Source organism: Lagopus muta, chromosome 6 (assembly GCF_023343835.1).
Source record: "Lagopus muta isolate bLagMut1 chromosome 6, bLagMut1 primary, whole genome shotgun sequence".
NCBI lineage: Eukaryota > Metazoa > Chordata > Aves > Galliformes > Phasianidae > Lagopus > Lagopus muta.
In genome coordinates, this window is record NC_064438.1 from 10,427,077 (window position 1) to 10,445,307 (window position 18,231).

The 18,231-nt window shown below is 41.6% G+C and overlaps 1 protein-coding gene across 1 annotated transcript in view; it reads left to right on the top strand.

Annotated features, from left to right (window-relative positions):
• Positions 1-113: 113 nt before the first annotated feature.
• The window catches only part of PDE3B (phosphodiesterase 3B), a 74,883-nt gene continuing 56,765 nt past the window's right edge, over positions 114-18,231 (top strand). Inside the window, exon 1 of the mRNA XM_048950115.1 lies at positions 114-1,450. Within this exon, the coding sequence (XP_048806072.1) occupies positions 449-1,450 (1,002 nt within the window). The 5' untranslated portion in view covers positions 114-448. The remainder of the gene's footprint in view (positions 1,451-18,231) is intronic.

Here is an 18,231-nt window from a genome sequence, read left to right on the forward strand (position 1 = left end):
GGGCACGCGCGCGCGACTTCTCCCCCTCCCCCAACCCCTACCCCACACACTTCAACCCCGCCTCCCCCTCCCTCCCCGCTTCCCGCGCGGCCGTTACCGCGTGGCAGTTCGCGCGCAGCCGCTCGCGGGGCGCGTGCCGCCTCAGAGGCTTCCGCGCGCGCCGTGCGCAGCGCGTGAGGGGAGGCGGGCTGGGGCCGTGCCCCGCCGACGGACCGCTCCTCCGGTGAGCGCTGGGAGGCGACAGCGAGCTCCTCCCGCCGGATCCGTTCCGGGGAGAGCGAACCGAGCGGCCAGACTTTTACCTTTTCTCTCTTTTCCCGTCGCTCTCCCCACCATGCTCCGGACGCCGCCGCCCGCGGGGCAGAAGCCGCGGCTCGGCCCGGCGCCCCTCTCCTGAGGCGATGCGGGAGGCGCCGGCGGGACGGAGCTAGCGAGACCCCCGACCGCCATGCGGGAAGAGAGAGAAGCGGCCGCCTCCGTCTCCCGCCGCGGCCCCGGCAAGCCGCCGCCGCACCGCCCGCAGCCGGACGGCGCGGGGCCGCCGCCGCCGCCCCCCCCGGCGCCGCCCGAGAGCCTCCGGAACGGCTACGTGCGGGGCTGCGCGACCCCGCCGCGCCGGGACCTCCCGGAGAGCGTCCCGACCCCACCGCTCTGCCCCGGCGCCGCCGCCGCCTCCTCCTCCCGCCGGGCGCTGCTCAGCCTGGGTGCCCTGGCCGCCGTCGCCCTCTCGCTGCTGGCCTTCCCCGGCCGGGGCGGCGCCGGCCCGCAGGACGGCGGCGGCTGGCGGAACCCCCGGGCGTTGCACGCCTTGCTGAGCCTCTCCCGCTGCCTCAGCCCGCTCTTCAGCATCGCCTGCGCCTTCTTCTTCCTCACCTGCCGCCTGGCCCGCGGGGAGCGCGGCGCGACGCGCTGGTGGCTGCTGGCGCTGCCCGTCTGCTGCTACTCGGGGGACCTGGTGGCGCTGCGGTGGCTGCCGCCCGCGCAGGGGCGCGTCGAGGAGACCCTCGCCCCCGGCGAGCCGCGGTTGGCGGCGGGCAGGCTGCTGGCCGCGCTGGGCTCGGTGGCGGCGCTCACCCTGCTGCGGAGCTCCGCGGGGCTCCGCCGCAGCCTTCTCGTCCTGCTCTTCTCCGGCGCGGTGTGGCTGGTGTCTCTGACCGGCCTTCAGCCGCTGCCCCCGGCCCTCCGGCCGCTGCTGGCGGGCTCGGTGGGGGTGGCGGGCTGCCTGCTGGCTCTCCGCGGCGCCGAGCGCGGCATCTTCCCGGCCCGGGGCCGGGCGGCGCCCCGGCAGCACCAGCCGCAGCCCCGGCTGCCTGGCGTGGAGGACAAAGTGCCTGCGGTCAGACCCCGGCGGAGGTCGAGCTGCGTGTCCCTGGGGGAAGCTTCGGGCAGCTACTACGGCAGCAGCAAGATGTTTAGGAGACCCTCGTTGCCTTGCATCTCCAGAGAGCAGGTAGGTGGCTCCGGGACCGCGGGGAGAAAGTTTGAGGGCGGCGAGCGCGCCGCTCGCTCTCCCGGCTCCTGTAGGTGTGTGTACGGGGTGCCTGCTGTCACGCCGCTCCTTAGCGTCTGTTGACTCCTTAATTCGGTTCCGCAGGATCGGTGCAATCCTTGCGGGCTGCACGGAAGCTAAGTCGCACCGATGCGTGCGACAGAACGGAAGCTTCGCTCACTTTTTATACGGATTAAACGCTAAAATCTAACCCTTCTTGCTATCAACAGCCTTGTTTATTTCCCAAAGCCCACCTCCTCTGCTCCTGGCAAATGTCATGAGACAAAGCCTTGCTGGCTGCTCTCCCCTCTGCTTCTTCTCGCTTTCTATCGACAAAAAGACTGCCAAGTGCTAAAGGAGAACTCGGGTTTGGAGGGATATTATTTACCAGTTTGGGACAGTGTTTGAGTGGCAGGGTCCTTCTGCCTCGCAGATTACCGTGTCTGTTTCTCTGGTCTCCAACCATCTCTCCCTCGCTCCAAATAAATTACCATTAGGTTTGAGCTCTTTGAACTCAAGAAACTTCTTTTTTTTTTTTTTTTTTTTTTTTTTTTAACCTCAGAGAGAGCTGTTCAGTAGAGTCTGGAAAGATGCCTGAAACATTCAGTTTTCTTGAATGGAACTCTGTTGGTTTCTGCCTCCTGGAAAACTTGTCAATGAGTCCTGTTTGTTTTTTTTGTTTGTTTTTTGCTTTTTTGCAGGGCAGCCCCCATGTGGGGCAGTTGATTTATATTTGGTAGGTGGCACATGAGCAAAAGGAGCTGGGTGTAAGCGGCCCAGCTCTGCTGGAGCGGACAGTTGACCCCGTGCTGGGGGAGCGTGGGGGCATTGGGAATGAATGGCAAGTGCCCGGCTTCTGTGAAGGGATTGTTGCCACAAAACCCCCCATCTGTTGCTGCGGTGGCTGAAATTCATAAATGCCAAATGAAATGTTCTAACTTTGCTTTGTCGTGCGTTCCATAATGCGCTGCTTGTGATGTGAAATAGGTCGGAGGAAATACGAGGCAAATCTGAAACAGTGCAGCAGTTTGCGAGCGTTTCTTTCTCTGCATTTACGCAATAGAACAATACAGCAGTAATTGTTCTGTGCGTGAAAGGTTCAAATGCCAGTCTGCTGGAACAGGCGTCAGAAGGTTGAAATTATCAAGTGCAGACAATGGGACAAACGTTAAAATATTGTAACAGCAGTTAAGATACGTGGGGAATATTGTACAATAGTTTACTTTCTCTGCTCCCTTCCCTTCTAGATAGGAAATGCTCTCCGTTTGTATTGTGTTTGTCTACAATATAAGAAACGCAGAAAACGCAGTAACAGCTTTCATTAACTTTTCTAGACGATAAAAGATATTTGTTTTTATTCAACTGAGTAAGTGTTTCCTTTGATATTCAGTTCACTTCCCATAAAATATGTATATATTTCAAGTGAAGACATTTAGTATTCTTTAAGTAACATCATAAACGTCAACCTAACTAAATGCCTGGAATTTATTGGCAGTACTTAAATCATACGTGTTCATAGTAAAATGCAACTGCTTGGTAGACTTCCAGAATTTGATATCTTCATTATCACTAGAAGTGAACAGTAACGACAAAGAGATCTGAAGTTCTTTATTTTCCTCATAAAGTCTATTACACCTTACAGTAAATATTTGTGCTTTATTAGCTATGATTTAAATTGCATTCGGAGATACATGTTCGAGGCAGTGTTTTATGAGGGATTTTTATGAGGACGATGCAGGTGAAATACTCAGCTCTCGTGTTTGACTTGGAGAGATATCAGACATTGCAGAGCTGATAAAGTGTCAGCTGCTGGGGTTGGGGGTCACACGAGGAAGGAAGCCTATGGTCTGTGTGTTTGACCAAACACTGTGAGGTCTTTATGTTGTTTCCTTGAAACGGAAGGAATATATGCACTTAATGCTCTTCAGAGGAGCATTTATTGTGTGAACTTTCTTGATTCACTGCATGTTTTGTAGATGTTTAGACAATACTGCAAGGCTTCTTTCTCAATATTTTAATAATATTAATATTTTAAGATAGTGAAATAGGACTGCTGGGAAGGTCAGTGGAGTATGAGGAACGTGCTGCTGGATGTTTGCTGTGTCAGGAGTACTTGTAATGACAATATTAGTTTAGCTGTCATTCAGTTTGATGCATTTTATATGATTACTTATGCACATTGCACCCCTACTAGCAAGTGTACATAAGAACAAAAAAAGGCAGATGTAGATTTTAGTTACTTTGTCGGGGGAAAAAGGGATTGCTGGTATTGACATTAAGTTTTCAGATACTTGTTGAATTGGAATTATGCCCAACTCTGTCTTAGTACCATGAGAAAAGAAGTGTAGTGTGCTGACTTCTGTTTTCTTTTTGCACAAATAAGCTTAAACCAACAATTCTAAGGGATCTTTCTGCGTGGAGAGTAGAGGGAGAGGGGGCAATTCCAGGTGTGCACAACCAGTAGTGTTCACACAGTGGAGTCAAGTGGAGCTGTCACTATTTTCTGAGGGTAGAGGTAGGAAGAGGCCCTGTGAGCATGATCCTACAAGTGCTTTCTGATTTGAGGAATGTGCTTCTCAAATTCGGGTTTCTGTTTTTTGTTTGTCAACAGATAGCAACAGTCGATAATTATCTTTGTTCTTACCTGTTCCATGAACATCCATGCTTTGCTGTCAGAATCTAACTTGTGCCATATGTGCTTTTTTTCTGCCGTATGTGTGGCTAGAGATGTAGTTTGGTGGGTGCAGGAAAAGAGTCTTGAATAGGCTTTATCCTTGAAACGTCATGCTACTGTACTTAAATGCCATTTTCAAACGTACAGATAGTAATATGTGTAGAACAGAAGGAAGTAAATTAAGGCTAAAAATCATGCAAGCACAATGTCTTCTGATTTCTACTATATTAACAGGGAAAGTTAATGCAAATTTGTATGATGTTAGCAGTAAACAGGCCTTTTTGTTTCCTTTTTTTCAGTATTCAAATTGGGCCAATTGATGAGTCGTTTAGCAGTGCAATTGCAGTATTGATTGCAATTACAAATGCTGTGCAGGCAATGTTTTGACTAAATGTTTTAATGACGTGCTAATGTTAGCATATTGCTATCAAAGGTGTTGCCTGCATTGGCTGTTGAATACTTACTACACATTTCTTGATGTTCTTTTTTGTTTGTTGCTGCTTCTTGAAAGCCAGGTCATGTCAACAAAACCGTGACAGATCACTACTGGGACTGGTCAGATCTTATAAATAATCTCTGTCTTGAAAAATACTGTAGTGTAAAACATTCTTTTTACATCCTTGTGAATGTGTATATGAGAGCATGTAACTACATGTAGGACATGTGATTCTAAAATGTCTATTTGTCTTTACTAAGAGAATAGGCCTTTCAAATTATGTGCATGGGACACATGTCCAAAACAACCGGCAAATAGAGCTAGGGTTTTTTTGTTGTTCATTTTCTTTTTAAAATTTCCTACCTATCTGACTAGGTTCAAACAAGAAGTAAAGCTGAGATGGATAAAAACTTCCATGCTGTGCTCTGTCAGCTGAAGGAAGAGTTGTCTCATGTTTAGGCTGGTAGATTGACCACCAATTCTTGCCAATTTCCATTTGTAGCTATCTTATGCCTTTTATCTTGTACCCTCCGAGGATCCAGTCTTATCTTGTACCCTAGGAAGATCACGACTTGATTTAGAGAGTCTAAAATGTAGATTTAACTTTTTAAATTAACACAGTTTAATTAGGCACATATAAACTGTCTGTTTCTTGTTTTTAAAACAAATTATATTTTTCATTAGCTGCTGAGGCGATTAGTTTCCTAGGGCAGAAGATACCTGTTAATAGGTATGTTACATTGCCTTAAAGTTTTCAAGTTCTGATACAGTTTCTAGGTTTGCAGCCTAGAAAGATGAAATGTATCTTCTTCTATGCAACTGAGATGATGAGCTCTTTGCAATGTTCATCTTTTCCTGTAGTGGTGGTTGTGGTGACTCTCACCACAACTGTACCTGCAGGCAAAGCTTTGTTTCTGTTGTTCTCTGTATGTCTTGGGTTTTTATTCGTCATCTCTTGGGGTGAGGGGTGGAAATCAAGGTAGAAATAAGTCTGTGTTTAGTTGTGAATGCAATCAACTTCAATAGAATGCAGCTGTGTGTTGGAAATACACAATAACAGTGAGTGTTCCATGAAATGACAGTCATGGAGAACAATTGTTGCAACTATTACTTTGGATAAGTAAGATTATTTCTGTCTGGTTCTTTCTGGCCTTGACAGAATGTTTTGTGCCAGGCAAAATGAGAAGGCTTCGTAAGAGTTGCGTCCTTTTTTTTTAATTCTTTTTTTTTCTTCTCCATTCTGAAGTTTCTTAGAGTATCTTCAAGTTTCTAGAAGTATCATACCAGAAAGAAGGGATCGTTTGAGCAGTCTGCCTGTAGAGACCTATAGAGAGATTGAAGCTTAAGATGCTGTCCCTGTGGCAGTGATCACCAGAACAGTAATGTGGTTCAGAGACTAACAAAGAATGCTGGGAGTGCGGATAAGAAGACTGGTGGCTGGTAAGAGCTCTGTTAGCTAACTGTAGGGTAGGCTGGTTTTCAGATATCCAGAACTGCATGGCAGTTTGCTTTGGACAGAAGTAGCACACTAAAAGCAGGGAAACGTGTTTGTAACTTGTCAGTGTAGCAAATGAGCTTGACTGTTTCTGCAGGTGTGATTTCCTGAGGACAAGATGTAAAGAGAGAAATGAATGAAAGTGAAGACATCTGCTGAGGAAACACTGGAGAAATGTGGGGGAAGTATTGCAGGTGGTGTGTTACAGGAGTGACCAGAATGCCAGTGGGCAAGAAGTTTGTAAGAACTGAGTTATCAACTGTGTGAAAGGGAACCAACAGAATACACTGATAAAACATTGGTTTTCAGCTTTGACAAGAAAGCTATTTTAAAATTATGCAAGAAAATGGTGGAGATGTAGAATAATAAGTTCTCAGAAGTATCTCTAGACTGGCAAAAAAAAGGATGGCTTCCATGCTGTAGGTCATAAACAGCATGTTCTGTGAGGTTAAATATGAAAGGAGTGAGAATGACAAGGTGTCAGGTATATTTAACAGAGGAAAAGACAACTCATGTTGAGTTGCACACTCCTATTTGTGCATGTATGTGCCTGGCAGTACCATCCTAATGAAGGAATGTGACCAAACTGATTGAATGCTATGGCCTTAGAAGCTTCAAAGATAAGCAATTCAACTAAGCTTTGTGAAAAAAGGGGAGTGGGAAGACCTGCTGGAATATGCTGTGACATACAGCAAGTCCATAGTGTGAGCTGGTGCTCCATATTAGAATCTCACCTGTTTTTCTAGAAAAAAACTGTGGGGAGAGAACTGAAATGACTTGTTAAGGTGAGAGTTGGGGGGAAAACAATTCTTAGCAAGATGAAAAGACACAACAGAATATATTATATTGGGGAGTAAGAATAATGGGACTTTTTGGCAACTCAGTAGGAGTGAAAGTCTGGAGGGTAATTGAAGTCTTGGGCTGGATAAGGAAGACTTTTCAATAATTGAGTGAATGATAGTGGACAATTAAATGCATTGATCACTTTGAGGACACATTGGAAGTTAAGGAATACTTGAGTCTTCCAAACAGACAGGAATCAAGAATAGCGATAGATTAGAAGTGATAGGATATTGTGATCCATCAACTTATTTGACAAGGGAAAGCATGATGAAAACAGATTGGAGCGATCCTTCCTTCAGCAGGAGTGAGTTACGTGAGTGATGTTTGGGCGAGGGAGAGAAAAAAGTGTCCTAAGAACTGGGTGCTCCATAAAAAGAATCACTGCTGATACAGAATTGTAGCTTACTGATCAGGCTAATATTTGAAAAACAATCGGTTGTTTTGCGAAAGCATATCCATAAGTTGATCCAAAAGTAATGCCTCCTGCTTCTTTCTATGGAAACTACAACAGCTAAGAAGAGCACAACAACGCTATATGATAGAGCAGATTCTCTACAAAACATCAGTTTTTTTAACATAGTCATCACCATTAGCTACGCTTTTTCACCAGTGATAAGCAAGAGCCTGCATACCGTGCTCATGAAAATCTGTACCAGTGGAAGTGACCCACTGCCATCACTGCTGAAATGCATCACTCACCACCTCACTGTGCACACATCCATTGTTTGGTCTCCATAAACATTCAGCAAATCTCAGTGGGTGCAGATTGTTTCTACATGAAGGAATTTACTGGTAAACCGTTGCTTCATCTGTGCTTCCATGTCAGATGCCATTTTGTCAGACTGTCCCTCTGCTGCCATCTGTCACGCAGTGACAACATGTAACAGAATGTAGGTGGGAAGGTTCAGCCTCTACTGCCATACCACCACCATCTGCCTCTGACAGCCTATAATAAAATAGGAGGCATTACTTTCAGAGAAACCCTCATAATTCAAATAGAGGCAGCTGCTGTCTAGAAGTTAGCATTGATATGTCTGGTTTTCTTTTAACTATCCCTACTTTTTGTAGCTTTTGTGTCTAGCCTCCTCCTTTGAAATGAGCAAATTCACAGGTGGAGGAACAGAAGAAAACACAGCCAGAGAAATGGTTTTTGTACATGCCTTCATTTATTTGGTAGTTTGGCATCTATGAAATGCAGTGCTGCTATATAGAACATTTTTTGTGTGCCAGTGCTAATCTCATTTTATACAAAAAGAGTGGAAATAGCTGACAGACTTCCAATTAAACAGCCTTGAATGTTAATCTCGTCAGGTTTAGTTACCCAGTTCTGATCTGCCAGCCTTAACATTCCTGTCTTCAAATCTAAATACTTTAATTAAGTTAAAGGGATATTTGCAGCAAACGTTTGTTGTTCACTTGATAAACAAAAGGTTGTTTCATTGATCGTTAAAATATTCTTTTCTTTACGTACCTTCCTTTAAGATATTCTAGATACCATAGAAAATATACCATGTGAAGCTGCTTTGGATTTGTTTTTGAGAAATTGTCCCTCTTTTATGAAGAAGCAGCATGAATTAGCGAAATAGCTATAACCATGTTGGTAGTGCTAGCTGGAAAAATATGCAGGTGGTTTAATTTGGGATGAGCACTTTCAGCGTGCCCAGACCACACAGCACTGCTCCCACCCCAGCAGAATTGTGCTGCGATCCTGTGGCACACCTGCCTGTGTGACACATCTATTGTCATTGCAGCTTCGTCTGCAGAAGTGTGTAGTATCAGGTTGTTGGAAGTGAATGAGATGTCACTTTGTGGAGAGGGTTTTTATCAGTTTGACTGAAATAACAGCTTAACAGTGAAACCTCGCATGGGCATCATGGCATTAGAGCATCTCTTTTAACCTTCATTGTTGGTCATATTTTGTTTTCTTTTTGATTAAACTCTTTTAAAACGATGGCAGGCAAAATAAAGGCCTTAAAAAGGCATTTTTCACTAGACTCACTGTCTGTATCTTTAGCATGATTTTTCTTCTAGTGTGGCCTAAAATTAAAGGCTTATATATGTGTTTGGGAACTCTGGGGCTTTTTATTTTTCTTAGTTTAATATTATAAATTAAATTACAAATTATGTTCATTCTTATAAAAACCTTTTTCTAAGTCCCCGTGGGTGAAACTTGTTTAACCACATCAGCAGTACGGCTATTTTTGGTCTGATGGATTCCTTTAAAGGAATTCTAAATTTCTGAGTACTCTAGCACTGAGTGCTCTGATTTCTGACCAGTAGGACTTCTGGCTCTTTGGAAGAACTTATATCTTTTCTTGTGAACTGCTACTATGGATAAGGTTTATTAATGTTTGGTGATAAACACTGACCTCACTTCAAACAGGAAATAATCTGTGTGGTGCCTTACAGTGGACAGAAGTGGGCAGCCTTTTAGCTGGGTTTGCAGCTCGGAGGGGATATGAACTTCTTGTGAGCTTTCTCTGGGGCAGGTACTAATCTCTGTATTTATGGGACGTCATTAGTATTTAATAAAACTCAATGCCACACGTCTAGACTATAACTGCTAACTATATAAGAAAAAAATATATTTGAGAAATCTTAAATAACTCTCTTGAGTATTGGCCACAGTAGCCTCTATTTCATTTGGTTTGCCATCTAAACGGTGCGGTCTACTCACAGTATTTTCTATATTTATTCTTGTAGTTCTGTAACCCTATGTATTACCAGTCCAAAAGAATTACTCCCATTGCATAGCCTGAGCTTCAATTTCAGTTCATTTAGGCTGCTTTTTCTTAGATACAAGCAGTTCAAGTCCCATGTGTGAGAGCAGGAAATTTGTGTTAGAACCTGAAGGTGTGATTAGCACACTGAAAAAAGTTAAAGTCCTGCTGTGCCTGTGAAATACTGTCTGCTCTGCATTGCCCTGCATGAATTGGCTTGGACTGAAGGAAGTGAAGGCACACCAGCACAGCTTTGCCCTTAATTAGCTGGGACATGTGAGAAGCAGTCTTTACTTTCCAGGAAAAGAAAAGTGTTGATGTGGGTTACACTGCTCCCGTTGAGATTGTCCATACAATAATGCCATGGAACAGAGATGTATCCACTGTGAGTTGTTTGTAGCCTGGGGCAAACACACAAACCTGAACGATTTGAAGGTCTTTGTTCATTCGGACCTATCAATGTAGAATAGAGCACTGTATTTCATATCCTAGCTTGTAAACACAAGCAACTTTGTTATCCGCTCCCTACACGCTCTCTTTCTGTCCTTTTGTTAGCTAGCTACATAGCATCCATTTGGGAATTACTGAGGTGTGCTCTGAAAGGAAATTTCAAATGAAAAAAAAGAATTGCAATGAGTTCCAATTGATTGAACGCATAGATGTTTGTCTAGGCGTTTTCTAGTTGTTGGGTGTTTTTGTAATAATAAAAGAGCTGAGTTACTTGGAATCTTTCCAGTGATTAAAGGAATGCAGTGTGTATGTCGATATGAAGTTAAAATGAGTGATTACCACCATGTGATAAGAGATAACTTTGTGACGCTATGGCAAAACACAGTTGAAGATATGTTGAAGACAGTGAACTTATTTTATGTAGCTATAGACAAGTATTCATTAGAATCTATCTACGAGTTTCTTTTTTATTCATCGTAGAAGAATGTTTCCATGCAATGGTAATACTGAAAATCTAATTTTTCTTCCTATTTGGAGCTTCTGGTTGGACAAATTTGGTTAAGAAAGAAGATTTTGGAACAGCTGTTCTGTTAACAACCAGTATTTCTGTTGGTTTTAATTTCATTTACTATAACTGGCAGCACTTTCGTTAGATGACAAAGAACTTTTTAAAAAGCTTGAAAATAAGGGGTTTGTGTGTAACTTTATGAAACGTGTGTAAGTTTTGAAAATAAGAAGGCAGGCAGTGGCTATTGCTTTTGAGTGTAGCCTAGGTTTTCAGATCCTCTGAGATAAAGGCTTTTGTATCAAAGACATCTGAGAATGGTCCGAAGGAGAAAATAGTACTTCTGTCTCTGAAGGATAACAATTCTTGTGGAGAATAAAAGTCAAAGCTAAGATACTCAGGAGTGAAAGCTGTTTTGTTAAAACCAAGTAAAACTCTGTTTACATATTAATTTATGAATTATGCCTTTTATTAAGATCATTAAGGGTAAAAATTCAAGACAAATCCATTTGGAATCTCATGTGTTATTTGGAAATATGAAATTGGTATCCAGTTTTAATTAGTGCTCAGGAAAGTGTTGCAGCCTTGGAAAAGGTTCAAGCTGTGTTTCATAAAATAAAGTGATGTAATTCAGAACTAGCTACGAGTCAGTAAAACTTCAATAATTCACCTCTAACTCTTCTCTATTGAGTAATAAAGGATATAATATAAATGATAAATATATATAATCAATAATATATAATGTAATACAGAAAGTTAGCTTTATGTCATTATCTTGTATGAGACTAACTGCTGTTAAAATTTCATTTCTAAGGGTTTGTTGAGTCTTCTATCCTTGCCTTAACATTTATTCTGTTAGGAAGCTCCCTAGAGTCAGTGGAGCATTTCTTCTTTCAAGTGGAAGACAACATGTGTTTTACATCATTTAAGGAATAGTATATGTACATATAATTATATAGATATAGTCTTGCTGAAAATTCACAGGCTTTAATATAATTTATAACTTTGACTCTCCAGTAGTAGATGTTAGCAGTCCCAAATGAATGCATTCTTAAAACTTACATTTCTTCTGCCTGTCTGATACTGGACAGGCACGGTATGCCTTTAGATGGTACATCTGTATTTTAAATTCATTTTGCTTGAAAATACATGAGAAGAATTTCCTAGAAAGTAAATGATCAATCAGAAATTGCTTATTTGCTTGTCTCTGTCTCAAAATACCATTTTTCTTTCTCTTTCCCTGTCTGCAACTGTTTTAATTTTACAATCATTTTAACACCTCTTCTGACCAGTGTGTGTTCTTTGTTCACTTTGTACGTATTAGAAGACCAGTGACATAATTTTATCCAAAATTACAGATACTGTTCAACAAAGACAAAAGTATCCTGACTTGAAAATATTTTTACTTTTTTGGAAACCTTTCAACCAAATTTTTTTATTTTAAATCACGTAGAACATTTGGTAATGCAATTTATTAAGCAGAAGGATTAAATATTTCCTTGCACTTACAACAGTATTTCCAGAATCCCTTATGTGAAGGGATTACTATGTTAAGTCCATAACTGAAAAATGATGCATGTTTAGCCTGCCTTTAAGAAGGCATCTGTGTTTATTTCTGATGTACAGACTGCACACTTCATGTTAATATCTTGCAATATTGCAAAGATTTTTTTTTTTGTTCCTCTATTTCTGCAAATTAGATGTAAAGTATTTGTTCACCTGCTTCATTTTCTATAAATGTAATTGCAAATTTGCCAGGTCTGAGCTGTTAACACTCAGATTTTTGTAGATGCGAGCTTATTCTTTTGCGCTCAAAGAGAGACTGTACATTTTCAGCAGTTTCAAAGCTGAAATTAATCCTCCGTTTACTTTGTGGGTAGAGGGGACAGAGGTTCCATAAGTTGCTTTTGGAGAGCAGTAAGCATTTAGCCATCTTGCTAATGTTTTGCTTAAGTCCATTCTAAGCGAGCGAGGAAAGCAAAGTAGGAGTAGCTTTGGCTCTAGTGCTGTAGCTGTAGCAAGAATAGCTGGCTGATTAGTGACGGTGGGGATTGAACTGTGCCTCAACACATGATTGCTGAACAACCCTTTGTTTCTCCTCCATTCAAAAACAAGGGGAAAGAATTAGAGGGTTTGTATCCTTCAAAGTATCTTCCTGCACTGTTTCGCCTGATCTTTCCGATACTGATGTTTGTATCTGAATTTGAGCTGTTTCATTCCGATTACCACTTGGGTTGTAGCAGGATTAGTAAGAGAAGAGGAATATTTTCTTTCTTGATGTATAGAGCTCAATTTGCCATGTATAGAAAGAACTCCGGCAACTAAATTAAACCAGACTTCTGCAGAATTTTTTTTAAAAGGAAATTCTGAACTTTATTTCTACTTTCTGAGTAATGCTTTGGCTCAGCATATCTTCTAGACTCCCAGCTGTGTCTCAGGTCTGTCTTTTAGTTCCCGTCAGCTCTGCTTCACTCTTTGAGATGCTCTGCAATGATACCCCTGCAGATTACAGGAAAAGGGGTAAGCCAAGAAAAGCCAGAGTCAATAGCTGTGACTTCCCTATGTTTGCCTCCTCTCAAGTGTCATTTGGGAGGTTATTCAGCTTGGTGGACAGAGCTATACTTTTTTCTTGTGTCCCAGGCAAAGCATAGCAGGAAACAGAGCTGGGGTGTATCTCACGACGGTACATTCTGTAGCTGGGAGACTGTTATAAAGCACGTAAGGGTTCTGACTGTTGCAGAAGTGTGTTTGATCTTTAGTATTTGGATAAACTCCCAAACGTATCACAAGGCTCACAGAGGCCAACCTTCCCTGCAGGATGGCCTTGTTATATAGCAATTAAATGAAGGAAACAACTAAGTTATTTGGTGCCTATTTAGGTATGAGTAACTTTTTATGCCCTCTGAGAGAACTTTCTGTGGATGTTTCTTTGCTATCTAATTCAGATGGCTAAAAATTCACTTTCTCAAAGTTAACCTGAGCAACCATTAGTTAATTCTGTACAATCTTCCTGAACCTTGAATCCCATAAAATGCATGAAAGCCATCATGCAGCCGCCACAAAAACTATACCTTAAAGGACCAAGGAAAGGAAATTGCTGTCAACATTTCTCAGTCTGGAGATGAGATTTTTTCCATTTGCCCCTGGGCCTTCTTTGAATAGAGCTGGAATCTTTTGGATCCCAGGGTAATGTTATTGCTAGTGCATACCAGTATACTGTTTGTTTTTGTTGGTTTTTGGGTTTGTTTTTTTTTTTGAGTTTTGTATTAGTGTACTCATTTGCCTGCACACCTGGAGGTTTGTTGGATTTTTATTACCCCAATGCTTTTGTTTTCTTTCATAATAAGACTAAGTTGTGACACTAGATTTGAGCAAGAAGACCTCCCAAGAAACCAGAAAAGCCATGATGCATTTGGAAGATTTAGGCTATATCCTTTGATTGGAAAACCAGGGCTGGAGTTCTTTTTAGAGCAGTGAGCAGTTCTAACATGATATGAACCTGGCCTTTGTTGGAGGGTGAGGGGGGAAGAGGAGGTGGGCAAAATAATCACTAGCATTGTCTTCTTCCTGCACCTTCAGCTTTGTGGTGTCTTTCTGACCACTGCAGAGAACTAGATGCTCTGATAGGTTATTCTGCTGGCTGTCATCTGTCTGTTCCAGAATGCTTTGAGGGGGTTTCACACTTAACACTGCTCTGGGTAGATCAGTTGGTGAAGGTGAGAGACCTTTTTTTTTTTTTTTTAATCAGTAATTTCATGTGCATTTTGCCTTTGTGAAGCACTGCCCAGGGTTGTTTGTTTTGTTTTGTTTTTTAACAAAAACGATGGCCTTTATCTTTCCTTTTTTGCTTCCTTTGTGCCCTGTGATTATTCCATAATGCTGAAAAAATAGTTAAGTTTTGCACCAGATAAACGTTGATGTTAGCACTGATGTTAGAGTTCTATGCTGGCAATGGTTTGTTGCGTATTTATTCCTGTCATGAAATAGCCAAATCCATGCTTAAAAGGGATTCGTGAAATTGTCCACACTGTTTTGTGCAATACGTTGTCAGGCCAGTGCACGTGCTCTTTGATTCTCATTTAATCCTAAAACAATCATCATTAATTTGCTCCAGAATCCACAGTTCCTGTGGAAGAGATGAGTAGAGAGAAGAGTAAAATTCTGGAGTTGCAAAATTAATATCAGAGGTACAGATAATTGGATGTTTTATGTAGAATCTGCAGGTGTTTGAGCTTTTTACGTTTCAGTGAGCACGGGCTCTCAGTAGCGTTCCTGCATTTATGTTTTAAATGCAAATTAAAAGATAAATTATGAACTTTTATTTAAGATTGTTTTCTTTTTCATGTCTTTTTTTTTTTTTTTTCTCAATTAAAAAGAGAACGCCGCTTAGGCAGCCTGTGCAGAAGTGTGAGAAAGTTAAGAATGCGTTTGTAAAACATTTCTGTACAAGTTGATTTCCAGATACGATAGGTTAACCATAAAGCTGCTAACCAAGGGTTAAGCTCAGTGTGTTTCTCTGGCTGCCGAGTGAAACAGGATGCAGTGACTACATTGTCAGACTGCTGGTGTGAGTGCAAACAGATGAGGAAATGCTGGATCAGGCACTTCAGCAACTTGGGCTGTTACCGAGGAAACCGTTTGCGTCATACTTGCCAGCAATTAGCTTACAGTTCTTTTATTTTTGATAGTGTTGCAAGCTGAACTTGACTGTTACAAAGGAAAAGGCTGCCTTCATCTCCAACTGTTAGGTTGTGGCTGGGCTGTGGCGGGTGCTTGTGAGAATTTGCTAGTGTAACTTGGGATAAATTGCAGTTATTTCAACTCTCCAGCCCGCTTCTGCACATAAGGCTGAGTTGCCCTCGGTTCTGGACAACGTGCAATCATATTTTTTCTTTTCTGAGCAACTGATCATTCCTAGTTAATGAAATTAAGTACTGCACAGGTTTCACCAGTGCTTCAGGTTTCCCTGCCTTGTCCAGCAGTGGCGTGTACAGAAATGTTACATATCCATTTTGAAAACTTGTTTTCGTATTACTCGAGGCTTAACCTCTGAAGTGAAAGATTCTCTCCCTAATATATACATATTTTTACCGTACTGATGAAACTTCAGCAACATTCAGTGTTACCTTATCACCGATATAAACCAGTGAGTGTTGCAAACAGTATGTGCTTTGTCTCGAAAAAATCATCATTCCTTCTGCTTTTTGCTTAAACTGTGAACAAAGTCACAGTGGCTGGTTTAATATTGATGTATGTTGTTAATATGGGAATTGCCTTATGGCTGCTATGGGAAGTTAGTTTTTAGAGGAAAATCATGCAATGAGAAGCAGGTTAAACCAAGAATACTTGTTGCTGTCTTTACCTTTCTGTTGTTGTTATGTGAATAAACAAAATGCTGTTAATAGTATGTAGTTGTAGGCTAAACCTGTTCAGATGTCTAGCACACAGTACACACGTTCCTGTGTTTATATTAAGCTTAATAAGTTATTATCTTTTTCATCTTTGAGTACTAGGATTTTCAATTTACTTTGGAAGAAGCTGTCCAATTTTATTTATTTATTTATTTTTTTAAGGAAGGTTTCTTTTCTTAATAGTGACAGACAATCACCTGGAGCAGTATCTGAAGTCTATAGGCAAAGCTGCTTTAAAAACAAACAAGCAGGAGAACTTAAATGAGAGGCATGGAAAGATTACCGTGGGTACCTGTGGTTCTGCACAGTTGTGGTAGATTAGATAAACTTGTCCACAAAAGTCTAGCAGCCTGTGTTTTGGGGGGCATTTTTTACATCCTATACAAATGTTGTCTGTACTTAGCTGGCCGTTTGGATTGCATTGCACGCTGCTATCGCTGCCTACCTGGACTGAGATCTTTCTATGGGATTACCTTTGTTGTTAATATTATAAAAATACTTGGGGTGGGTGGAGTTGGCTGAAGCACTGAGATGCTGTTCCAAAGGAAGAATGAATGCTTTTGCTATTAGTTTGAAACAGTTTGACTTGTCCAGCCTCACTAACACATGTTGTTGTGTGCGGCCGTTGCTTGATATGTGCTTTATTTGGTGTGCATTCACCGTATCTCCACCTCAAGTTAGAAGGTTTCACCATTCAGAGCAGTGAGTGCTGGGGTTTAAATCTGTAGTTAAAAAAAATGGTTAATAGAGGTGTTAATAAAACAGGACCTGGATAGCTGAAGTTCATGTAAATTTTGTCATTAATTTTATTTATTGCTGACAGTAAAGTGGAAGTTATGGTGCTGACAGATCACGGTTGGATTCTGTGAGTGTGTCTAGGAACTTTGCCATTTGTTTAGGCAAATGCCTGTAAGTTATGCAATGCGTCAAACATATGGAATATTTTGTTTTATCCTCATTTAGTCATTTTGCCCTGTAAACCTTGTCATCATCTTCAGTGAAGGAGGTGGGAGTTATATGACCACATTCTTATTTTTAATGTTGTTTGATTATCTCTATTTAATCTTCATTCCGGCACTTGTTATTTTCCAAGTGCTTTGTAAGCTAACAATACTCAGCTATTTTCTTTCCCAGCTTTCTTATTGTGAACCTGACTGTTCAGTATATACACGCTTCGAAAGATTCGTTGGTAATAACAGATGTAGTGGCAGTAGGAGTACCTGGTAGTATCTGGCAGTATCTGGTGTGTAATCTTGCAGGCAGTATGGTAAGGGACCGTGTTTTTCAGCAAAGTCTGTGAAGTTCCATGTGATTTCTGGAGAAGTTTTGTTGTACGTAGGTTATAGATATGTCTGTTGTAGTCTCCTAAGTACATAAGTCAGCTCATCTCACACTGTACCTTCTATAACTTTCAGAACATGTCATTTAGGGGAGTGCTATGAAAGAGAAAATGGTCTCTTCCATCTTCCTGTGATTGTGATTCTTACTGAGGTTAGCAAATCTGCAAATAGTTCTTTGCAACTCTTACACTGTGCAGTATTATATAGAAAATTGCACTGAAACAATTAGTGATGTAAATTCACTTCTGTTCACCAGCCCCTTTCTCCTAATATTAAAATCTCTGTTTACTCTAAGTAGGAAATTTCTCTACAGCTCCACCCTGAGGAAACCCCAGGTTTAGGCTGTAGTAACGCTGTGAGTGGACTGCTTTCTTTATTTTGGAGTTTTTGAGGATAAAAGCTATGAGGAGTTACTGAGGGACATGACTTGGCCACTTATAAAAACTTCCAGGTGCGTCACACACTTTCCTTGCGTGATTTTCTTGTTCATATATTGTCTGTGTCCACATAAATGATTATTTCACATTTTTATCAATGTTAATTTTTATCTCTATCTGTTTGGTATCCGTGTTGAATCTGAGTCCTTTATTCACTACAATTTAACAGTTTACTTAAATCCTGTGGAATGGAAAGCTCTTTTCTCATTGCCTTAAGTATCAGTTGCAGGCGATCTTTCTGGGTCATCATATTGCACTATAATTTTCTCCGGGGATGCTAATTTTATTTAAATAAATTGATTTAAAATGTCTTCTGTGTACGGCAGCTGTTTAGAGGAGATGTTTACTAAGATGCATTCTGGAGGCAGGGAGTCCAAGGATATTTAAGATCAAATTATATTAATAACTCTTCCATACCTCCCTCTAATTTT